Source organism: Poecile atricapillus, chromosome 1, assembly GCF_030490865.1.
Source record: "Poecile atricapillus isolate bPoeAtr1 chromosome 1, bPoeAtr1.hap1, whole genome shotgun sequence".
NCBI lineage: Eukaryota > Metazoa > Chordata > Aves > Passeriformes > Paridae > Poecile > Poecile atricapillus.
Genome location: NC_081249.1, coordinates 91848034 through 91873572, shown reverse-complemented (window position 1 = coordinate 91873572; position 25539 = coordinate 91848034). Strand labels below are relative to the sequence as shown.

At 44.4% G+C, this 25539-nt stretch overlaps 1 protein-coding gene across 3 annotated transcripts in view; it reads right to left on the bottom strand.

The window, feature by feature from the left end:
- The window catches only part of IGSF11 (immunoglobulin superfamily member 11), a 103879-nt gene that overhangs the window by 5387 nt on the left and 72953 nt on the right, over positions 1-25539 (bottom strand). For 2 of the 3 annotated variants that reach the window (XM_058852880.1, XM_058852901.1), the window contains exons 2-4: positions 1970-2133; positions 1746-1787; positions 575-782 (exon numbers count right to left, since the gene is read on the bottom strand). In XM_058852880.1, coding sequence (XP_058708863.1) covers positions 575-782; positions 1746-1787; positions 1970-2133 — 414 coding nt within the window. The remainder of the gene's footprint in view (positions 1-574; positions 783-1745; positions 1788-1969; positions 2134-25539) is intronic. The other variant, XM_058852890.1, reaches the window with a different exon arrangement.

The following is a 25539-nucleotide window of genomic DNA, read 5'->3' as shown; positions in this document are numbered from 1 at the left end:
GACTACTGCTGACTTTCATAGGACCAGTCCTCTTAGATCCCTCCCTTGAGAAAAAGGTGACTATTTCTGTCTTTGAGATAGCAAGGATGGTGAAAGGTAACAGAGGTGCAGGCAAAATTTAGAGTGATTTGGTTTTGCTTTCATATCTCTATAATGGCATGCACTTTGGAGTATTTAGTATCAATGGGAACATCCAGAGCTTATTGTTTTCATGGAAAGGAAGCAAAGATATAAAGTCATTCTCTTCTCCTGCTATGCACCAAACCCCTTACACTCCATTCAGCCCTCCAGAAAGCCCTCATACTTTATTCCTGCTTCTTTGCAACTCCGTATCACAATACCACCACAATAACTTTTTCTTCACCATATTTTAAAACTTCATTTCAGACTGCCTGCATATGAAGTCTGTGTGCCCTACAAACTCCCACAGCACCCACAAGGCAGCCCATTCCTCACACAGGATGTCTGTGGGTTCAAAGGCACACGGTACCATATTGCTGATGATGCACTATCATGCACAGAGGTCCCCTCATCCCCGTTCCCCGCCTCTCCCCCATAATACCAATAAACACACCCAAGACAGTAAGTCCAATGACTCCAATGTTCCTGACGCCTCGGTCGGGAAGATTGTTGACCAAACACTGGTATGTGCCAGTATCCGATAGCTGAGTGTTGTTGATGAAGATGGAGGCACTGGTGGTTGGCATTGTCACAGCAAACCCCACTCGCCCATAGAACTGAGGTGCACCACCAAAGATCTGACCCCCTTGGTAGAGAATAACCTGGAAAAGAAAGGAAGGCTCAAACAACACTCTGCGGGAGCTGAGCAAGGAGGAAGAACAGCAAGCAAAACAAGGCCTTCCAAAGCTGGAAGGACCAGTTATTAAAGGATCTCTGAATAACCAAACCTCAATATACATCCTAGCACAGGTGTTTTTTCCAAAAGAGGAGCACACTCTGTAGCCCATTTTACATCAATAAAAATGTTCATAAAGGTAACAGACCAGAAAGATACCCAGATCTTCTGGTGTAGCTGGGTTGGCAACACCAGCCTCCTTCGTATGATAGTCATTACCTGTCTGGACAGGATCAATGTACAGAAGCAGAGGCTCTCTGCAGGTCAGTGAATACTTTGATGAGAAGCATCTGCCCAGTGGACAGTATCATTTTGAGTCTCTGTCAGTAAGATCCTGCCATGATTTGACACTGCTTATTGAAGATCTTTGGGATGAGCTGAATGACAGGCAGCGCAACCTTTGAACCTGCACAGCCTCCGCCAGTCACACTGTACTTGGACCAAGTCCCTGAGGAGCAAGTATTCTTCAGTGCACGTTCTCAGACTGAATACAAAATGTGATGAGGGTAGTGTGACCCAGGACAGATGTATTTCAGAGAAATAGCTTTCTTCTGTTGTCAGAGTATGTGGGAAAAAAACAGGCCAGCATATCTCATATCATATTCCTGTGCCCACCATTATATACCCTCATTTGCTAATATTCATAAGAACAGACTTGCAAAAGCTACAGACAGTGAAAAAACAAGAAGGAAAGTAAAAGGGGCGATGAGTCTATGAGAGATTATGTGTTAGAGGACATTTTACATAGATTTCACAGGTTTAAAGCTGCAGCTACTCCCAGGCCCTCCAAATTCCATATCCAGTGCACCAAAACCTGGATTACATCTCCTGTGCTCTTCTGAACACACAAACCACTAGAGGCCCAGGGCAGCAACACAGCATCACATACACTTGGCGCAGCTGCACATCCAGCCAAGGACACAATGTGCATCTGTTAACAAAACATCAAAGGAAACAGATTCTTGTAATATCCGGAGGGCATGTTCAGCAGTGAAGGGACAATGAAGTTCTGGGACAACCGTAGACTCAGCATTGTAGAGGACCTACATCCAGAACAGGGTGGGGAACAGGAAAGCCTCAAGGAAATACATGCTCCAGTAAGAAAAGACCTACCTGTTGAGGCTGGTTGGCGTTAGAAAGAGGAATGACCATCCAGATGACATTAAGGTTAGTGAGAGCAGCGTTAGTGGTGAAGGTGCAGGGCAGCACTGCTGTCTGGCCTCGGGCAACCTGGATGCTCCCTGAACTGACTGACACCTCCAGAGGACACACCAGACCTGGAAAGAGAAGGACACACAGTTCAAGCATTTCAGGAGGAAGGCACGCAGGCATTGCAGGTGGCTCCATACACTTGCAGGTCACAACACAGTATCCCATTCCTACACAGCTGTACCCTACTACAGCAGGCTGAAAGGAACTCTATTCCTCGCTCACAGATCAGTCTGCTCTCATGCAGACCTTTTTAATAGACAAATGCACATATGTGGCCCTTTTAAGTGAGGGCACTCTTGTTACAGGGTCTCTGAGAACAGCTGGGATTTTTTTGGCAACAGGCAAAGGGCCTTAATAACAACCAAGCTGTGTCTAAGACAAAGAGCTATGTTTTCAAACCCATCATCTTAATGATACCCAACATCAGGGAAAGAGAAAAAGAAACTGCAATATTAACCAAGAAACACAGTTCTCCTCCCACTTCTATGCCTCATACAGTCCAGCAAGACCCAAAGTATTTTAGCTATATTTTTAATTTAAAGGGTTAAAAGTCGAAATATTTTCCAGTCCAGGCATTTCTATTTAGCTGATGAAAAATTACTATTGCTAATGGAGGATCTCATCAAATCTCATTTATTTTCCAAAATTTCATTTGGATTCCACATAGACTGGACAAAGATGAAAGTCTGATAAGCCGCAGTTTCCCAGTACAGCAGCTCAAGGCTGCCATTTTAAGTCTACAAGTCACAAAGGGAACTATCTCTGTTCCTACCATGAAAATCCTGTCAAATTAAACTAACCAAGGGGTCTCCATCACCACTTTGAGTAGCACTAAAATGCTTTAAACCATTTTTCTCCACAAAATCAAAATATTGGTACAAAATGCTATATCTCTGTATGACAGCTCACCATTTTCTTGTTTAAAGCATGTGGGAGGGTACTGGAGAAGAAAGCAAGGGTTTTTCAAGCTCTAAGGCAACAGCAGAGGTGTTGTCTGCAGACCACCCTATTCTCTTGCTGAATCCAGGAAGGGCTGCCTGCAAAGTTTCTATCTTCTGCCAAGAGGCAGTGGTTTGCTGAAGGTGAAATGCTTCATGAGAATGGTTTTCTTTCTGGACTACCAAGAAACCAAACAAGCCAATGTCTGAGGAAAAGGTGAGTGTCTCCTACATGCTTTGTCTGCTGAGATCCTTCCCAGGCTGCCTAATGTAGAAATGTGTCACCAGAGCCTGGAAGTGCTGAGCTTCAGATGCTACAAATCTGAAGATTCTAGACTCCTGAACAGCCTTCCATGTGTTCTGGTGTTTGAACTGACTGCTCCAGAGTTGCAGGACTCCAGGGCTTTGCAAATAATCAGCCACCTCCTCCAAATTTCCATTCCTTCCTCCACATCTCCTATCTCTAAAGCCCCAAGTAGTTCAGGGAGGCTCAGAAATGGTTCAGAACAGAGTCAGACAAAATTTCACTTTAATCTCTTCAAGTGAAATTCACAAGTTTCTTACTTTATGGGAAAAAAAGCACCCTGAGTCTGACTTTCCTCGTTGTCTTGGGACATATTTAAAAATATGGGCTGTTTTGTAAACTCCTAGAAGAACAGTTAATCTCCAATGCTAACATCTCAGAGAGTTAGGTGGCTGCATGAGAAACAGCTGGTGAAAGCTTAATCCATCAATCTCCTATGCAAGTCTGTCAGTGGCAAGCAGAAGTAAATAACTTGAAGAGCCAGTAATAAGCATGCATCACCTTTATCACAAGGCATCTGCCTTCCAGCTCTGTCTGTGGGCAACAGGCTCAGAATGGATTTGGACTCTTCATTTCCTTATGGCTGGCCAGGCAGTGGCAGTAGCCCAAAGGCCAGAAGTGATCCATGTCAATTTTGGAGATCTCTCTTGCTGAATGTGACTCTGACAAGGAATTGTCTTTTCTTCAGGCCGAAATTTGAAGGCTGTCTTGCCATGACTACACATCCAGTCTAGCATCATCCATGTGCTAACCAGTGTGCAGGGAGTCACAATGATTTGAACATCTATTGGATTGACCTCTCTCTCCAACATGGTGGGTTTTTGTTCTGTTATATTCAGCATAGATTTAATGAGATCCTCTCCATGAGAGGAAAAGAAACTACTCATCCAATTTGGAACAGCACTATGTGTTTTTCAGCCTCATTCCTTATCCCTTCCACTTTCAGTTCTATGAAAAACCTACACATTCAAATTCTTGTCATTCAGAAAAAGTAATACTTAAGTGTGAGTGTTCCAATTTACTGGAAAAGTTAGACTTTGCAGTTTGCTTTGCAGGATTAGTTACATCAATCACTCAGTCATCAAGATGATGAGATTTTCATGTCTAATCACCCTCTTCCTACTCCTAATATTTATTATTAGTTGATTGTAAACATCCTGCAGAATAATAAAAACACTAAAATAGAACATACATCATTTATTCACAGTAAAAATAATTTTTTGCTACATTTGAGAACTTCCCAATGTACTCATGAGCAATTTTAAAAATGGAAGAAAACACATATTCCCTTTTCCCAGCCAGCACCCCACTCTTATGCTGCAACACCCCACAGCCCACATTATCTCCTTTTCCTTTCTAAGCACCACAGCATCCCTTTTAATTTGAATGCCATGGAGCAGGGAAGCACTGAGAAGGAGCTGAGGTCTCTGTTCATTTCTCTTGTCAAGGGGAGCTGCTTTGAACCTGGCCTGCAAGATGAGCACTCCCCCACACTGTCCCATCTCTGCCTTGTTAAACCACCAGGCAAGGCAGCTCCTCAGGCTTGCCTTTACCACACACAGCCCAGGGCATGCCAGCTGCTCTTTGGCCCTTCTTTGGCTCTTTTGGGATACAAGGCAGGTGGCACTTAAAGACTCGTTTCGTTAAGCCGAGTAGCACGTGTGAGGCTACAGATGGGGAAAACACACACAGCCACTTCTGTCAAGGAAACACAAACAAGGCAAGAGGAAATGTAGGAAAAGTCCTCTTCCAGCAGCATGAGCAGGGAGGTAGGGTGGTGTGACAGCACAGCACTGGGTGGGAAGTACTATAACATGATACTATAACATGACTCCTTTCCCAGTGGACAAAAGAGCAAAAACCAAACCCTCCTCAGAAGCTGCATCATCTCAAGACTACTAGAAAATGTAACATGTTTACATGTGCACTTGGCCATCTATGCAAGTATTTTTGTGACTGCATTCTTCCACAACAACACCTGTGGCCCAAAACACAGATGGATGCACGTGAAGTCACATGCATTTAAAAACCTGTACGCCCAGAAAGACAACTGCTAGGAAAACTCAACCAAATTATTCGTGTTTAAACATTTCAAAACTAGGCATTGCAAAAATGTGGGTTTGCATTAATGCAAGAGGAGGGAGGCAGAGGAGAGAGGGAAAAAGAGATTTCAAATTTAGCATATCTACTGGGATAAGGATTTTTCAATGCAGCCTAAGGAATGAGGACTCAAATTCCCTTGAGTAGATATAAATGCAAATATAGATATATGCACACACATACAGCCTACTAAGTCAAATTACACATAAGAGGTCAGAAAAATCAAGCAAAGGATGTTGTAAGAAGTCTCCTGCAAAGTTACACAATCCAGGTATTTTCTAAGCATTCAGAAGTTTAATGACTTCAGAGAGACAAAGAATCGATCACGGCCAAGTCATCTCAGAATTGGATTACAATGGCCATTACACCCTCTCTTGCGACTGCAGTCTCCTCCTTACTTAGTAATTAAGCAAGCCTGTAAGCAGCATGCCCAGAGGATGAGCAGGGTACACCACTGTCAGCAGAAAGAGGAACGGGCCTTTCCTGTACGTAGGACACTTTGATCTTAGCTTGATTCAGCAAACAGCGTTCTCCTTTGATCCTGAGGCAGCAAGCTCCCATCACTAATTAGAACGGATGCTCCATTTTTCTGTCCCCTATCAGTGAACAAGTCAGTAGAAGAATGTTTTGGCTGCAGAGGCTCTTTCAGAATTTCTTCACATTTTCAGGATCAAGTAATTATTCTGGCAACTGATTTCATTTTTGATGGCTCACTGCTGCTGCTGCTGCTTTTCCAAGTGGCACCTCAGCTCCTTCCCTGGTATCCATGAAGGAGTCTATGTAGGTAGTTTATACATCATGACACAAGCACACAGGACACAGTCCCACAACACACATTGCCCTCCCTGGTGGGTGTAAGGAGGAGTCACATTTTCTAGCTGCCCTAGAGGGGTTGCAAGCTTCACAGAGCCTTTAGAACATACCAGATACAGTGAAGCTGAAAGACATGGGCAAATCTTAGCACTTTGACTCATTCTAAGTTGGTAAAAAAATGTTCCCAGCTCCCACTCACTGCCACACCTTTCTGCCAGAGATCACCAGCAGAATCAGCAGCTTTTGGCACTTGCTAGCAGCAAACTCCTGATACCCAAAGGCAGAGACCAGAGTGCAGGCTCACTCTGCAGTTCTGGCAACTCAGGGAAGCAAATGGCCAGGGGAGGAAGGAGGGAAGAAAGTTTGAAAGGGATGAAAGAAACCCTCAGCTGTGTGCATTCTGCATCTCCAGACCTCAAGGGAAGATGTGTAGGAATGTGTGCTGCTGTGGGGAAAATTAGAATAAAGCTTCAAGCTGATTCAGCTTGCATCTGAAACCCAGGGAATGGCTGGAATGGCTCCCACCTGTCCCAGCGCAATTAGCAATCCTGTTGCCACATGCTGGGGAAGATACCTTTGGCAGTATGACATTTTGGGTCCCTTGTTAGAGAGGCAAAGATGAGGTCACACAGAAGTTTCAAGAACAGAGTAGAAACACAGTGTTCCATCTGGCAACCGCAGGCAGTGGAGGGAGAAACTGCAGAGCAGTCTTTTTCCTGAGATGAAAGGAAAATACAAGTTGCTGTGCCTTTTGCCTGCCTCACATCTCTGAGTCTGGGACCAAAGCTACCCCCTGTGCTAAAGAAGAGAAATGTCTCCCACCCTGAGCTGAGGTACACTGCCAACCCAACACACTGAGCAGCAGCAAAACCTACAACCCAGGAAGGAGTGGCTCACAGCAGGAGGAGACGGGAACAGATGCAGGCAGTACATCTGCCATAGGATCTGCCTCTGCAGCAAACACTCAAAAAGCCCTGAAGGAGCCGGCTTACAGTTGCAAACACAGAAAACATTGAAGCTATCCAGCGTGATATGACAGCACCCAAACTGCTCAACAAGATGCTTGAATACTGGTCTTACCCATTCTCACCAGGGACTATGTATCCTGCTTCATTCTGGATGTGGTAGAAATGCTAGTTCAGAGTCCATCTAAACAAACACAGTATTTAGCCAGCCTAGTGCCTGGAGGCAGCTTGCAGTGAACTCCACCCTGCCTGGGGAACCAACATCACCAAGCACTGCAATGGAGCACAGATCTGAATTTATGCCCAGCTATACAATTTCCAGTTCACTAAGGGAATACTACCATGGAAAAACTTCCAGGCTCCAAAGTCATTTTGCAGGGCAGGCATTTGGGACAGATTCACACTGTCATAGTAGACTGCATCCTGCCTCCAAGGTGCCCTTGAACACATTTTTCTGGGAAGGATGCTTGGTAGAAACCTCCTTGGAACAATAATAGTGGGAGCAATGGAGTGAGGAAGGAAGGGCTCCAGCAAACAATAGCTTGCCTGCCAGCTCACAGCAAGAAGGCAAAGTTTGCTTCAGACATTGGTAGGGGGATTGGTTCTGTGTCCCAGTCTGAGGGCAAATGTTATACAAGTGGCTGACAGGTCTAGCAATGGGATAGTAACCTGTGGGAGACAACGGAACAGTGTATAAGGCAAAATAATTTCCAAAACTTTCCTTCCTACCTTGGCTGGCTCTGCAGGACAGACTGGAACAAGCAGCAGGAAAACAATCCCATCTAGCATAGTTTAGAGCAAGGTCTCTGTAACACAGGTATTAAAACTATACTGACATTAACTTTTCCTCTGAGGTGTTTCTAGTGATAGTATTCCTGTTAAATGCAGGTCAATAGGCACCTTTATCCCTGGAGAAACCATCAGACACAGCTGCTGGTATCAAATCATCCCCCTAGCATAGAGCCTCCCAAGGGAAAAGATCCATTTTACTCTAGTAAGAGTAATCTCAGGATTGCTGCCCAACCTGTGGGATACACAGGCTAGCACTAATCCAGGGAGAAAACACAGGGTCAGGGTCTTGAAATTGAGTCCTGCAGTGTTCCTTGCCAAGAGCTAGACTAGCTGTGAGGGACACTGGCTACCTCTGAAACTGTGCTGATCACACTGACCCTTCTTCCTTACCATTTATAACCTCATCTGAACTAGAGGGAAAACTAACAGGGGAAAATTCCTGCAGACCCACTCCACTCTGGCCTCAGCTGCTGACCGGTGAGCAGAAGTCATTACCACCCCTGCCATCTTCACTTTTGGAAATATGTCCTTCTCTGCAGGCCAGTTGGGAGGAGAATTTCAAACAACTGACTCATTGGGATGACATAAAGCATATCTCCCTGTGCTGACCTCCCCAACCTGCAGCCACAGACAGGATGAAAAATGGACTTTATGACAAAAAAAAAAAAAAAAAAAAAAAAAAAAAAAGCAGGAAAGCTTTCAGCTGCACATACTTCCAGAATGGTGTCAGTTCCCTCCATGTCCTTATCAGAGGAGCTGGATTAGCTCTTGCAGGGGTAGGAAAGAGGCTGTCATGACATACTGAGGAATTTGAGTCCTTCCCTATTTCTGCCACAAACTCTCTGGATTCTGCTGAGCAAGCCAGAGAGCTTCAGGTATCTTCAGAGGGTCCCCATTAGTGTGAGATTCTCATGTGCTCAGATTTAGACCTCAGGAGTTTGATTTGCTGAACTACTGAGCACTCAGACCTGCTAGGGAAATCGAGAGGGGCTGTGCTCTCCAGGTGGCAGAGTTCATGAAATGTTAAGCTCCCTGAGCACCTGAACTGTGCTTTTCCAACAGATCTTAATGCTTCTGTTTAATTAGTCACAGACTTGAAATGCAAAAGAAGTTTCTGAACAGTGAGAAGAATATGCTGTTAGAGCAGCTTCTTGGCATGTGCTAAGTGAGAACAAGAACCCAAATCCGGTTTACAGATGCAGCATCATGGGGCCGATGACCCAAATGGTCCTTCCCAGTTCTGGACTCCTGCCGTGATCCCAGTACAGGCTTCTCTTACGTGCTTTTATCAAGCCTTGCTGAAGCTGCCACGAGAGCTGCCACCTTTGCTGCTCCAGCAAGCTGGGATGGATGCCTTGCATCTATCTTTGCTGCCTTGAATGCAATATGTGTGCAAGTTAAAGGCAGAAAAACAACTGCATTGTATTATAGCATTATAAAAATACAAAGGAACATTGATAGGAACAAAAATAGCGTCGACAATGACATTAGCTAGGATAAAACTAATCAATGGCAGTGCTCTGGGCATGCATTAATCCCCTTTCCATGGTATAGTGTTGCACTATTAAGTACATTATGGGAAGTTTAACACTTCCCTCCGTTGCATGCGGCACTGGCTGGAAACAGAAACTGCTGCGATCTGAGCTGGCAGTCCTTGAATTCACAGCATTTGCAGAGGACTCAAGGAGCAGCTGCACTTTGGAGGTTGGGGTTTTTTTGCTGTAGCAGATGAGCAAGGCCAGAGGGGACTCGGGGGGAACAGGAACTGAAGAGCTCACTCATTTCTCCCCTAAATTGAGAATGAAGGGGTGGATAAGGCTAATGCAGCCCACTCTGTGGGACCGTTTGGTGTCAATTTTGTCCATCCCTGGCTGTGTTTAGAATCAGAGTCATCAATGACTCATACCCTGGGACTCAGGAGGGCAAATCAGGAACAAGCAATCTGGCTACAGAAGATGGCTGAAGGCCACACAAGGCAAGATACCCAAGGTACAAACAGAGTGGTGTGTCCTTGCAACAGGGTGCCAGCCATTTCCTTCTCTCCTCAGGTCCTTCAGAGATGCCTGAAACACTATTTTCCAAATAGCAGGCATGTCCTACTTATCTGTATAAGGAAGAAAACAAAAGTTTAACTGGGCACAGAAAGTTATCTCCCTATTCTTTGGCTTTTACAAAACAAAGATTGGCATACACAGTTCCTTTTCCTTCACCTCCCTACTCCTGTGATAGATCAGCTCTGGGGAATCCTGCTGCAGTAACTTAAGATGTTGTCATCCTGTGCTGGTTGCCTTGTTGCTCAACACAAGGTTATTGCCCCAAAGTCAGTGAAAGCAGAAAAGAAGCAGTGTTTCTACCTCACAGCTAGGCATTAAGCAGCATAACCTGCTGAGAAAGGTGTGGGGACATTCTAACTTCCTTTGCTGTGAGAGGGGAAAGCTGCATTGCAGACACACTGTCTTGTTCTGCTCACTGCTACAGTACAGCCATCACCCTACAGTAATGGATGTCTAGGGATGGGAACATTTTAAGTGACCACAGCCAGTTACTTTAGATAAAGTGAATTGGGGATGAAAGCTTATCAAACGTTCATATAAGTACATTTAAGGTAAGAAGCTCAGCTTGAGTCTGCAAAAAGCCTGCAGCAACAGCTCTGAGCTGCAGACTTACCCATTCATCTAGCTAGGATGCCAACATAAACCTCCCACATCCCTCCTCTTAATTATCTTACTGTTTGTCACACCAGAAATGAAAATTCACCTTTTACACAAAGATTGATATCTATGTTTCCTGAAGGAGGAAAAAGGCACGGAGCTGACTGAGAGCAGTGAAGGTACACATTAGCTTAATTTTCCTGAAGCAGGTTGCAAAACCTCACTGAAGCCAGCTCTAAACATTTGGGAAGTTCCACCATGGCCAGCCCTTGTCTCTGAAAGCATCCTCAAGCATCCCTGTGGGTGTCTTAACCACACCTGAGCCCATGCATGAAAAGTACAGGTTGAGTCTGCACAGGATGAATTGAGAGCTGCATGTGACATGCTTATCCCAGAGTGGGCATCTAATTAGAGCTCTTCCCACAATCTGAAAGCAAAAATAGGCTTGAGTTCCCACCCTCCCTGGTCCCATTCCTTTGCTAGTATTCTCCCAGCACAGCCCAGTCAGCAGAGATGTGTCACGCTGCGGATCAGTGCCAAGTGTTGGCAACAGCACGTGACACTGCTGACACAGCAAAGTTGTCTCCTTGGGGAGAAGGTATCCACTGAAGCCTCTACAAGAGAAATGTACCTGCTCCCAAGGCTGGGGAACAGAGAGTCGGGGTTAGGAAGCTGAAATTAAAACAGGTCAGCAAAGCTTTACTAAGACACTCACTTCTATTTTCTGTTTGCCGAGACATAAAAAATACATTAACAGCCCAGCAGCTTTGTAAATGATTTATGGTCAAAAGAATAAATTTCTTCCTTCTCTCCTGGCTAAAAAAAAAAAAAAAATACAAAAAGATTGCAACAGTGATAAACTGCTTAATAAGGGAAAACAACTCAAGGTTTAAATATATTCAATGGTATATTGAGTGGGAAGGACAGAGCCCATAAGGAATAAGATTAAAGTCATGTGAGGGGAGCTGGCACAGGGAAAGGCAGGATGACTGGGTGAACAGGCTGGAATATACAACTTGTGTGAGGGGGAAAGGCAGCAGCGAGGAGTGCAGCTGCCAGACAACATCCTTGGGTCAAACTCCAGTGCAAACATCCCAACCTGTGGTTCAACCAACAGCTTTTACCCAAAGCATCAAGAGCTATGTTCATCCTCCTCCAAAAAGAGGGAGAGCAGAGGGTGATAAACAAAAAAGGCACAGGGCTTGCCCTATTAAACACAGGCTGGGTGAAGATCCAGGAGTTTGCTGGATCTTGTCTCACCCACTGCAGACACCACTGACATCATCTGGGAGTCCTCGAGGAAGTTCCCTGCAAGGTGAGGGTTAAGCTAAGCCAGACATAGTTCAGGTTGGAGAGGACAGCTTCAGGAAGGAGAGCTTTAGGGAGAGGACTGTGAGGCTGCAGTAGTAGAATGAGAGCTGGGGTTGGGGTTTAGGAAGTTCATGGGACTGTGGGCAGTGGGGTTTGGGGACAGGAAATAAATTCCAAGAAATGGCTTTACTTCTCCAAGCCAAATTTAGGGGAGCTCCTCCAAATGCTTCTTGGGGCCACCTCACCTGTCTTCCCCTGTAACTGGGATATTCCAGCACCATCACCCCATGGTTGCCTATGTTGGCCTGTGGAGGATTATGTGGTCTCATGCCTTAACAAAGGGGTATCTAATACACAAAATAACAAAATTAAATATTTTAAAATATTTAAATAATATAATTTAAAATATTTAAATATTTTAAAATAAAAGCAACCCCCAAGGAATCAACCTCCCAAGCTCTTTCTGAGAAGAAAAGTTTTCATTAACAGACTGATCCTATTTTCCTTGAGGATGGGAGGGACTGTCACCAGGACAAGTATCAGATTTTTAAAGGATCTGGTCCAGCAAGCCGTAAGTTTTGGCTAAGGCAATGCCAACAAGTTGGCTATCTGCTTTCCACAGCCACTTTGTGTCTCATGCATGAAATGCTCCCATCCTGTGGAGTGCACACACTTTGCAAGTGGAAGGATACTTGGCCAATGTTTGTTGTTCACCATACCTTTCAGCTCCCTTAAAAATTTTCGTGCTCTGTGACCTGAGTCCTGCTTCACCAAAGTTGCCACTTGCATGGCTATCAGAAGCCCACCTGCAGCCAGGGCGGCTCAGCCAGATACAAGTCAGTGGAAATATATTTAAAAATATATGTTTAAAAATGTTTAAGTATCTTTCCAAACTGGGGTTTATAAAACACTTTTGTAGCTTGTTCATAAGAGAGAGAGCCTTTAAGGCTTAAGAATGTGGAAAATCACCGTGAAACTTCCCTGTCTGCAAATAAGACTGATTAAAGCAGTCTCTCAAAGCAGTTGGATTGAAAGTAGTTTACATGGGCATATTCAAAGATATTAGACTTCCATATCTTAAACTTCATTAATCCCAAACTACTATGGATTTAAAATTATTAAAATTATTAAGAACAAGCAAACAGAAAGGAAACAAAAAAGGGAGGCTTTTTTTCATTTAAATTGTAAAGAAAAGAAAACCCAAATTTGTCTTCTTCTCTGGCAAATGCCAGGCCAGTAATTGAATGTTTCAGATTATGAGTTGAGCTGTCTAGAAAAGGTTGTAAAAGGACAATTTTCCACTGGGAAAAGAAGAGTTTTCATTAAAATCAAAGTCAGCTGTTAGAATATCAACTTTGATGACATTTTCAGTGAGTGAAGACAAAGTGAATTGCTTTGACTTCTCCATTTAATTATAGTAATATTGGTACACTTCAGTTCAATAAGGTAAGAACACTTTATTTCAATCCATTTAAACTTTTGCCATATATTTAGGTATTACATAAATTCTGACTTTGCATAATTTTATGCAGTCCCAGTGCAGTGAATACACACAGGCATACTTAAAATGCTGTGGCCTTTCAACAACATGTCAATAGTCTCTTTTCCCAGTGGAAATTTACCCTGATTTTTGGTCCTTCCATTACAAGACCTGATCTCTCACTATGATGTGAAATGAAACAGAGAGGGTGCATTAGGACTTCCCTGGAATAAACGTTCAGTTTGTTACCTGCTTTAGCTACAAACTCCATCACAATCTTCTCATGGGAACACCCAGAGTGCTGGAGCTGTAGATGTTTCCATGTGAAGTTTGGTCTCCATGTGGCTCAAGGGGAGAGTGTCAGGCACAGAGACTTCCACACAAAAGCCACAGGAACACCTCTATTTAAGCACTTTGCAGTCCTTTCCCCGAAGGAGAGTCACTCCATGCTGCCTGCCCTCTGGAAGTGCAATCTTTCCAATCTGCCGACACCGAAACCCAAAGCTCTGGTGCAAGTGTTGCTGACTATAAATCAGTTCCCTACACTCCAGTCATTCAGGCTGATCATTCCCGCACTGTATGTTGGAATGCAGGACCAACAGATGAAATGTACACAGCCAGATTAATATAAATCTGCTATCCATCTGCTGTGTGTCCTTTTGGCATGTGCCAGCACAGGGGGCAAAGAGAAACACATCCCAGAGCTGAGAGGCTCTCCCTGCTCATCATGTACCCGGAGCTGAAGCATCTGCAGCTCGAAGCATCCAAGCCAAGATCACTGAGCCTGACTTTTCCCAAATGCTATGCACTTCCCCTGCAGACAATGCCAGCCCTCTGGCACTCTAGCTGTGTATACAGCATCAAAAGTTGCACTGGTAGCTCCAAAATATGCCAGGAAGGAATGCAGAGTCTCCATTTTGCAGTGAGGAAAGCCAAGATGGAGCGAGGATATAACTCACCCAAACACCATGCAGCAGGTCAATGGCGAGACAGGAACGGGACTTTAGAACCTGATTCATGGGCCTTGCTCTGCCTATTAATCACTCTCTCCACCACTGTACCAAGTATTAGTATTGATTTCAAATTAACACACACATACATCTTATCAAGGAGAAAAAAGAATAACCAAGAAGGTTCACTATGTTCAGCTCCATTGGAGGCCGACATGATTCTTAGAGCAAACATTTTCTGCAAGCAGCCCTGGCCCAAAGCATTCCAGGCTGGGAGGCACAAAGCAGGCACCCTCAAGGAACTACCAAATGCTTATAAAATGCTCCAAGCCTCTTGAGCAGCTTTTCAAAAAGCACAGAGTACAATCGTAGCAAGCTTGAAATGCAGAAAGGAGACTTTGTGAATGCAGATTCTGCTGTTACTGTAGCTGACAATGCACCTTCCCCCTTAACACCTATTTTCTGATGCCAAGATCTGAGAGTTAACCCCAGATGACCAAGCCTCACAGTGCCATCTGATTTTATGCTTGCCTTCTCTTATTCCCTTCCCATGATGTCCTGAATTCCCTTTTACAACAGCTGCTAACTTCTGCAAACATAAAACTGCTACAAGCTTCCCTTGTCTTTTAGAAAACAAGTCTCAGGAAAACATTTTGCAAATTTTCCCTCTGTAGCAGATGCAAGAAGTTGCTTATGCCCAAGCAGCAAGGTACACAACTGCTCTGAACTAACATTTTTTTCTGCACAGCTGGCTCAGTTTTTCACACAGATGTTGTTTCTCCAGCCAGGTCTAAGAGCACCCAGAGCAGCATTAATATGAAAGAGCCCGATTGGACACTGGTTTAACAACAAGTTGAAAATTCCCCAAGCACAGCCTGTGTGGTGGGTTTTCCCTTTCCTTTGTTTTTGTTTTTTTCTGGTTTTTAGTTTGCTTTTTGTTTTTGTTTTGTTTTTTAATGCACCCAGCAGGAAGAAAAAGAGAAAAAAAAAGAAAAGGTAAAATAGGACAAAAACATAAGAAGCCACTGAAGAAAGTCTTAGCCTTTTAGGGGTAAATTCCCTTTCTGAAATTTGAAACACACGTTAATCTTTAATGTTAAACCACGGATTAAAAATTAATTCAAAAATCTCACAGTTTGGAACACTTACAAGTCCACTGCATTATTAAAAGCTCAGATCAGTGCTACTCTGCATAAAGAAGTCTCCCCAAACTCTTTCTTTTTTCTTGAAGCCAAGAGCAGGTACTCACTGGTCTCCCCAGGTATCCTTAAAACTCAGAGAAACCTACTTGTGGTTCCCAAGAGCTGGGAAAGGCTGAGCCCTCAATTCTACTTACTTTTTTGTGCTCCTTTTTGTTCGCCCAGAGGGGGAACCAAGGGACCAGGCAGCATGTGCAGAGGTGTTGCAGTTTCCACAAGTATTTTTGGAGGCACAGCTCTCTTACCAGCTGCTGCCTTACAGCTCTGCAGGAGGCTGAGCAGGAGGTTTCCATCTCTAGAGTCTGTGCTACCACGTCGTTTACCATAAGGGGTAAAACTTCCTATTTAAGCATCACTGTTTTTAACAGCTGCCTCAGCACAGTTACGCTACCAATTACCATCACAAAACAGCCTCTCTCCTACGCTCTTTTCTGCACTCTCAGGCTCGTTTCTGTCCAAATTCTCCACCTGAGACCATCCTCAGGAGGCTGCCTTCACCTGCAGCCAGCTGGGTCCATGCCAGATGAACCACGCTGCCAGCCGAGGTGAGCGCTGCCCACGCACCTCCTGGGCGAGGAAGCTGCACGGGCAGCCAGCACAACTCTTGGAGGGGACTGTCCCCCTCAGGGAGGTGCTGATGCCTCTCTGACCCTCCAGATGCTGTCAGAGGAGAAGCCATCTCATCTGCAGTCAGGACTGCTACCTGCTGTGTGATAGGTAGTGTGTGAGAATGAATAGGCTGTGCTGCCCCACATGTGGGCACCCCCAATATCACCAGGCTCTGGGTGAAAATGAAGCAATCTGTTGCTAGCTTTAAATCAGTGCTTGTATTCAGGGAGAAAAATAAATAATTTTTTTTAAAAAATGCACAGAATGGTTTAAACACCTACAAATCGCACTTATCTCTCCCTTGTTTATCATAACTTTTCCTGCCATAGTTGCTAATGGAAATAATAATAATCACGTAATAGAATCATGCTTTGGCTTCTTTCCCAGATTCTCTCCTTGTTCACCAGGCAGTGAAGTCATTGTATCACCAAAAGTTCACAGAGACCTGGTTTCACAGGAGAAGTGCCACCAAGGAAGGTTTTAACAGCTTCCCATGGAAGTTGAGAAAGCAGAAGAGTAAAGGAGGAGAGCCCCTGACCTGGGGACAGAGGAGTGACAGGCAGGAAGATAAAAAAGTGGCAACTCTCTGCTATATTTGCCAACAGTGGAAAGCAAAGAAAACAATTATGAACAGGCAACTCAGCACACAAACAGTCCTGCTCAGGATGCTGACATGTTCTCCCAGCAGGATCTGAGCACCCTTGGGACCCAGGGGAGGCAAGGAACAATAAGCCCAGGTGAGGTGCCTATGCTTGTGCAGAGCCAGACATGAACCCTCATTCTCTGGCTTGGTAGTTCATCTTCCAAATCATCTCTCCTCCCATAAATTCAGTCTTCTACTTTTAAACTCATGTGCCCATCAAGTCAGATTACAATTAAAACTCTGCAAGTATGGTAAAATATATTCATGAACATCTGTTTGAATAATAAGCCTGAATTTGCTTCGACAGTATGCATCCAACCTGCTTTCCTTGCCTTCTGCAAGTGCTCACACCAGCTCTCTCCAGTTCAAAAATGACAATGTGAGGGAGAAGCTCCTGCACACACTCACATAAACATGAAGATGATTTTTCCTGGTCGAGATGTTTCCAACCTCTGGTGCACAGGCCTTTCAAGGGCTGCAGGCTGCTTCTCAGACTCCATAAAAAACAGCTAAGTAAAAATCAGCCTAAAGTCAGAAAGCTAAAACTTACTTCGTCAAAGTCCAGTCTGCCACAAAAAGATGTGTATGTGGGTTTGAATCTTTGGCTCTGCAGTTTGCACCTGCTGGGAGAAGAGGGGTAGTCACTCGTGCTGAGGCCATACCTGCTCCTGTGGCTGGCTGCTCCCAGAGGTGCAGGTAAGTATCCCTCTCACTCCTCATCCCTCTGCCTCCCACTCAGACCTGCCAGTGGAACTGCTGGTGTAATAGCTCTCTCTCCCATACAGTTCTGGAAAAAAGACCCTGGTTAATGGGTAAGAGCAATTTCTTTTCTACCACAGGTCACACTGAGAGGACCAGGCTAAAGAACAGAATGCAGACAGCCACACTGACAACCTGAGCTGAGGGTAACCTCTGTCAGGGGAAGGGGAGCAGGGACAGCCTCTGACCTCTCCATCCACCTCAGCAGCTGTCCCAGCAGTACATCTGACTGCCTGACTCCTTTTGTCTGGCTGTGAATTGGGGCAGTGTTCCCTTATCCCACGAGTGCTTAGTGCTGCTTGGGCATGTGGTATTGAGGGAAAGCAGAAGAAAAAACAGAGAGACCAATGGAAGAAGCAGAAACCATACCTCGAGGCCTAGATGCAGGTTGAAAGCAATAAATACTCAAAGCAATAGGTTGCAAGCTAGAATATGACCCTGGGGAAAACATTTGTTGAAGGGCAGAGAGGAATAAATGCAACAGTGTACAGTTGATGGCTACTTATGGAGGTAAATCAGCATGGCTTAAGACACACCCCACAGAGACACATGGAAAGGCTGCCCACCAGAGGCTCCTGCAAGGGACCCATATCTCCACAGTTAATTTGCTTATCTCTAAGCAGGAGTGGAATGGCTAAAAAACAATACAGCAGGATAAGAGTAGTCTCTGAGCAGGAGGAACCAAGAGTTTGAGAAAGACATTGAATAAATCCTAGAACCACAGAAGCTCAGAAGTTGTCTTTTGATGCTGCCACAGGAATGTTTGTTGACAGTAAACACAGGACACAGAGAAGAGAATTCAGCTCTAATGACAAGATGCTATTGTGGGAGGTTGTGCTGTGCTGAGACTGGCACAAGGCTGTTGCCCATCCAGGGATGACTTCCATCAAAGTTGCAGCTTTTTAGAACTGCTTTCCCAGCTGTCATTATAGCACAACCTACTGATATGTATTTCTGTACCCAACTTACAAAAAGGTGAAGTCTTCTTCAGGCTCTAGGAAGCAATACAACACTTCTGCTAGGCTGGAAGACAGCATTGCTCCAGATAGCACATACAGCAATAATCCATAACCACTGAGGACAAATGAAGAAGATACAGCTACCTTTGGAAATGGGAAATCTATGAAGTGAAACCAAGCTTCTGTTAGTCTTTTGGCAAGAACATCCCTGGCTCAACATAATTAAATGAGTTTGGTTCATACTTTTTCTTCTAATCGATCAAGAAGAATGGTGGTGCTGCTGCCACATCCCCATTACATCTAAAATGAAACACCAAGAATGGAGGTGTGGGATGGGGGGTGGAGGGAAGGCAGTGTGCAAGCTCCCTGCCATGACACTACCTTCCTCCCCAGTGCACTAGAGCTGACATGGCCATGCAGCACCAATGTGGTGTTTTGCATCCTCTGAGAAGTGAAAAACAGGAGGTGGCAGAGTGGTTTCCCCCCTGCTTTCTGGATGCTTGGGTTTCTGACAGATTTCTCTGTGAAGGGCTACCCAAAAGCTCCATGGAACTGGAGTGTCAAACGTGAACATTCAGCACTTAATTTGTGGTGCAAATCCTGTCAAACTCGATTGCGTCTCTTTGCCCCTCTAAGGCATCCCAGGCTCTCTCCACTTCTGCAGGGGGATGAGGCTTTAAGGAATGACCAACTGTTAAAGCAAGCCTGCAGACTGGCAGGATGCACAGCGTATGCTCCAGAGCCAGGCATGCCCTCTCCTCCCGTCCGCCAGCTCCGCATACGCACACAGACTGGTCAGCCGGGAATACACCCCGGGAGGCCTAATTAATGAACATATTTGAAAGCTCCAGGCATCACCACGCTGGAAGAAATGAGTGATAACATTAGCATCTGAGCACGAGCTGTTTGGATTGAGTGATAAAGGAGATGGGGCTGGAGGCACTGCCTGGGAAGCATCCCAAAAGCACAGGACCCTCTGCAGGGCTCTGCCATATTCATCTGTACCAAGCACAAAGGTACCAGTAGGAAAGGAGTCTTCTAATAATGAAAGATCAGGCAGGATTAAGTGGGAACTCAAAAAGCACAGCAGAAGCTTCTTTCTGCTCCCTGTGAAAGGAGAAAGTGATAATCGTGGAAGAAAGAAGGTAGGAAATGAGATAGAGATAGGGAGATACATCAAAGGGACAGAAAAGAAACAGAAGAAAAATAGATAGAGAAACGCTAAAAGATAAATGTAGTATGCTTTTAATTTGCATGATAAAAATAGTTCTCTTTTCCCCACCAATCATCTTTATTAGCAACAAAATTTGCAGCGAGATCTCTGACTAGCTATCTAGCTGTGACAACAGCAAAGCTCTGTAACAAACTGCTCCATGGAGGCTGCAAAAACTCTCTCTCAGGCAGTTTTAAATGCAAGGCATAGAGCTGACTGAGACTTAGCCTGCTAGTTTGCTAAGCACCTCACAGACCAGAATCGTGGTGCCTGAACTTCTGGCCCACATTCCACTTATTTATGTGCCTGAACGAAATCACTGAGTTTCTACTATTAATTAGAATTTACCTACATAGTGCTCACCTGTGTCCCCAACCACAGTTCACATATCACTGGCCTAAAAAGGTGACCCAAGATCTCAAGCTTCTGCATGCTTCAGCTGTAGGGACAGTCTCCAGGAGATGTGAAGGAGGTCACAGAAAAAAAAAAAAAAAGTGTGGGAAGTCCACTTTCCCCAGGGACCTACAGCTCGTTCAGCAATAGTGCATGTGTTGTATGTAACCATGCTGGAAGGGACAGTGCTTCCAAAATCCCTTCTCAGCCCAGCATCCACACCAACATACAACACTGAGCCTGAGAAAGAGCACATCAGGCTGTGAACTCTGTCAAGTCAGGTCTTGGCTATAAACAAGGAAGTCAATGGCAGCACCCTGGGCAGGGGAAGAGACTGGTAGGAGGCAGCTCTTCTTTCACACCTCCTTCACAACACTCCAGGGACAAGATACATGTGAAAAGATTCCTCGTTGAAGGGCTTCTTTCTCAGAATATATGCTGCAACCCAAATTCCAACCAGTTGCCCAATCATGGGGCCTGAGGCAAGAGAGAGGAAAGCCACCACTATTAAGAGGATGGAAAGAGCAGGGGATGACACTGCTTTGTCAGACAGAGAAAAAGCATGGCTAAGAAAGCTCCTGCCAAGAAAAACATGTACCAGCTCCCCACAACATTTCTGAGATATAGGCCAGCTCCAAACCCATAAGTATCTGTCCTCAGCAGACACAGCATGTGTCTGTACTAGGTTTAGTCCAAGTAGCATGTTAAAACCAGCAAGAATGCTATGCTGGAAAGGACATTTTGTACTTTCCTGATGGCAGCTCACAGCAAGATCTGTGCTACTGCAGTCCCTCTGACTCTTACTCATGTTGAACAAAATAGAAGCAGCAATATTATCACACCCTCCTTTGCCCAGACAGACAAAATCCCTACACACACTGGTTCAGTGCTACAATCTCAACCAGTAGGTATCAAAGTCCCAGCTCCCAAACAAGAGCAATAGAGCTCGTCGTCTGTGGGGCTGCTGTCCAAGGTACACGTCTCTCACAGGTTTATTGGATCTCTATCTCCCTCTTGCTGGCAGGAAGTCAAGGCACAGGTATTTGTGACCATGCTAATTCATTATTTCTCCCTCACTGCCAGTTTGGACACAGTGTTCAGGGAAGTCTTATGACCACTTTATGGTTGTAAGTCCAATGCTCAAGCCTAGATCTTTTGAAGGTGTTGTCCTAGAGCACCAAGGGTTCACAATATAGTACAGGTTGTGAGATCTGCACTAGAAATGCACTGGGAAAAAGAGGCCTGCAAAGGACCTCCAGGACACAGCCAGCAGATACCACCACCCACCCTGGCAGACACACTTAGCTGGCAGGTGGGTCACATTGGCTGGGGAAATACAGGAGGCAGGCCAAGCAGGGATGGGATGCACCAACCTTAACGGGGTTCACATGTCCTCAAATAGCTGAATGCACTTCCTTGTGTGTTTATATAAACAGCACTGTCTCCTTTGGATCCTCCTCTAAAACACACTGAAGAGAAGCAGGGGTGAGTTCTCACCTTTTCTTCAGTGCAGTGTTCTAGCATAAGGGAACTGAGAAGGGGAACTGGCACAAGGACATATCTTCCCGTTGAACAGATAATGCACTGAGACCTCTGTGGCCAAAACATTCTGTTCCTATTTGGGGCAAGTACTGCTGCACCCTTAGGCAGCAACCTTGTGTTCTCCTCACGCCTCCTTCTCTCTCAAAAAAAACCCAATTCTCCTGTAAAAACATTTACCAATTTCTTTCTAAGACAGCCTTTACTTCACCCATGAAAACATAAAAAGAAGCTCAGTTCTGATAACCACTGCATCCTTCCCTTTATTCTCATCCTTTCCCTTAGCACAATTTGAAGAGTAATGACCTGAACCAACCCCATCTTAAGACAATGGGTGTCTGTGTACTGGCTTCAATGGAATGTGGATTAACATGGGATTGCAAAATCTCCAAAATTAATGCAGCTGTAATGCTGTTAAAATAATGGCTCAGAGGTCAGTAGATCCCTGAATTGAAATGTTTTCCTTGAAATTAAGCAAGCTACACCACATATCCTGCATTGCCTATGATTATACCTTCGTACAGAGAATGAAATAGAGTACTGTACATCTGAGAACAAAACCCAGGAATACAGAAGTCTGTGTGTGCAAACAAATACTAAGAGTAGATAGCAGTTGCTATCTTCTTTCTTTATCTCCCAGTTGGTACTGATAGTTTGTTCACCACAATGCCTTTTGTTCTTGTGATTTTCTTGAAAAATTCATAAAACAAAAATGTTAGAAGAAAACAGTGCATGTAGAACAAAAACTCCTCTGACAACAGTAATTCTACAATAAAAGAGCTCAGAAAGAAACAAATTTGGCCTCAGCCTTGGCTTCATGTAGTCATGGAATGCCATTTTTTGAGCCTCCTTTCCAATTCACCAGAGGCCAGGCAAAGAAGCAACAAGATGTTGAGCAGTGTGCCACTAACAGCAACAACTTCTTTCAGATCTCCTTTCCCTGTACAGGTAATGTCATTGTGTGTATAATTATCCCAACCGTCCAAAGAGAAACTGAACTGCCTGGCTCCAGTTTTAACCACAACACCCCTTAAATTGTGACTGCTGACAATTATGGACGCACATCTTTGGACAAGAGATGACAGCCGGTGTCTGAGTACCTGCAGTTTCTGCTGAAGGCAGTGAGTGTTGGAGTATTCCTTTCTCCAGTCACTGTCATAATGCCATGATAATGTCATATGGATGGAATCAAAGGGAAAAGCAGACAGACACAATTTCCACTAGTTGTTCATCTTTTGAAAAATGACTGTTTTCCCCAGAACTTCCCAGGGAAATCCTGGCTACATTTATTTTGGCTGGGGTACAAAGCTATTTTTAGGGAAATAAATAAACAGCCGAATACCCATTTTTAATTTTCATTTAGGTCTAGGATTTATATTTTATTTGTTAATTTTCCTTTAATCTCCTTGTCCTTCATTACTCCCTAGCATTCACAGCAGGGGAGATGAGAGTTGCAGGGAGGAGGGTGAGGAATAGGATCCAGTGGGAGCAGCGATGAGGAAGGTACTGAAAGGGGGAAGAGAGTGAGGGGAAAGAGTATTGTTGACAGCATCTGATCCTCCGATTAATGTATTTCTAAGCAGATTAACCAAATCCCAACTGCTCTGTGCCAGGTCTCTTCTCTAAGCTTCTCTCTCCCCCATGTAAACAAAAAAGACATTTCCTCTGAGAAAACAACCAACATACTGACCAGAACTCTGGCGGGCTCCTTGCCTTCATGTAGCCCAACACTGTGGGGCACAGAAGAAGGGGGAAAGTACAGGTCTATGGGAAAATTATGGGTTTATGGGGTAAACTCTACTTGCAAGCATATTTTGTGCCCTTTTTTTTTTTTTTTTTTTACCTCCTCGGGGCTCTGCGTGGCTCCTGACTTATCCAGGAAGGGTGTGAAGGATGCCATGATTTGGGAAGATGAAGACAGAATGGCTTCTGTTCTCAGAGTCACACGAGAACTCATGATCTCATTATATTCTGCTTGTGCATAGCTGCTCTCCATGGCATCCACAAAGGGAGGAAGTGAGAAAGGTGGGTCAGGACAACCCAAAAAGATGAACAACTAAATGCAATCTATTTCTTCCTGCCCTGCCAGACAAAAAGCTTCACTCTGACTCCCTAAAGGAAAGAAATACTTCCATTTCTACCCAGATTTTTGGAGCATTTCAGAGTCAGGAGTTGACCTGTAACTCTGTATCACTATCCCCGTTTTAAGAGACTGGGAAACTGAACATGGCCAGAGACTTTTCTGAGGTCATAAGGCAGGTCAGTGGTACAGCCCCATTCTCATGAGCTGAGTTACAGGCATTTTTACAGGTCACAGTGTCAGCCTTGGCTGAATAGGTCTTCTCTAATGAGCCTCTAAATTTAGCCTCCAAGTTTACTTGTTCTCAGATCTTGTGCAGAAACTCCTTCACCAGGCATTCTCCAGCCTTGCTGCCCAAGGCAGGTTTGCCATCTCTGGCAGCAGCAGTCACAGAGGTTGTGGGACACTTCTGCCTGCCCAACATGCTGATGGAGCTCAGACACCACCACGCCTGTTTTTAAGCAGGATACTGTTACCAATCTGTCTTGAAGTGGAGCTTGGAAGGATGGAAAAACCTTCTGCCTCTTCTCTCCTTTTACAGCCACTCAGTGTTTCAACCAAGGTTTCCTCTTAGCTCTCTGCCTTCTCCTGAGCAGCAAGTGGCTGAAACACTCACAGACCTCCACCACCCACTTTGGGTTAGAAGTACTCCCGTTAAAAAGGGAGTGTTTTCTATATCTCCTAGCAGGGAAGGAGAGCAGCTCTTGTAGTGAGCAGTCAACACAACACAGTGCACGAAGCCACTCAGAAAGCAGAGGAATTCCCATTTGCTCAGCTGCCTGTCTTGCCCTGCTCAAGCCATGGTGAGCACTTTTAAATTTTAGTAAAGAAATGCATAAACCAAAATGCTGTCTTTGCTACACATTGACTGCAACATAAATTGACCCTGAGAAAGCTCCACAACACACAACTTTTAAATGAGACATTTCAGATCTGATAGTAATGTAGAGCATGTTGTTCTCCTATCGATGCCTTTTCATTAAGAAAATCACCAGAAATTCCTGTGCTGCGAATGGAAGTGGGGGTTGTGACTAAACAAGAATATACAGTGCCAGTTAAGGATGCAGGGAAGAGATAAGGGCAAGGGGGAAAAAAAAGCAAATGAATTTATGTTGCCTAAGGCATTGAAGAGAATAAGAAGGGATTTACAAATTCATCAGGAGGAGAAACAGCACCAGAAAGAAGGTGGGTTCATTAATAAGTGAGGATGAGGATGAAATGAATAGTTCAGACATGGCTGAACAGCTTTTTTAAATCTGTCTCTAGCCGTAAGAATAAAGAGAGGAATTTTGGACTAGAAAAGAGGGGAAAAAAGCAAGTTTAAAAAAAGCAGAAGCAAAAGGAACTTGAAGAATTATATGTCCATAAATGAAATAAAGCAAGAAACACCCTAGAACTTAATCCAGAAAAGATGGAGACATTTTGTAAAAGCATTTTTCACATCAGCAGAACTAATACAGGGCTGAACGTTAGGCAATCTATACATATAAGCACCTGCATAAATGTATGCAGGATCAGGAGCCTAATTTTTTATGGTGAGGCATTGACAAACGTATTATCGCAGTGACAAATAATCTGACAATTTACATTGAGCTAGGGAAGTTCCACAATACCAGCCAAAAAGCAAACATAATAAAGATTTTCAATAAAGAATAGAGCCAGAAATATTTAATTCTAAGTCAATGTCTAGCCTTAGTGAAATAATGAAACATATATGTCGGGTCATTAAGAATCTAAGGAATAAAATCACATTAAATATACAAGTTAAAATAT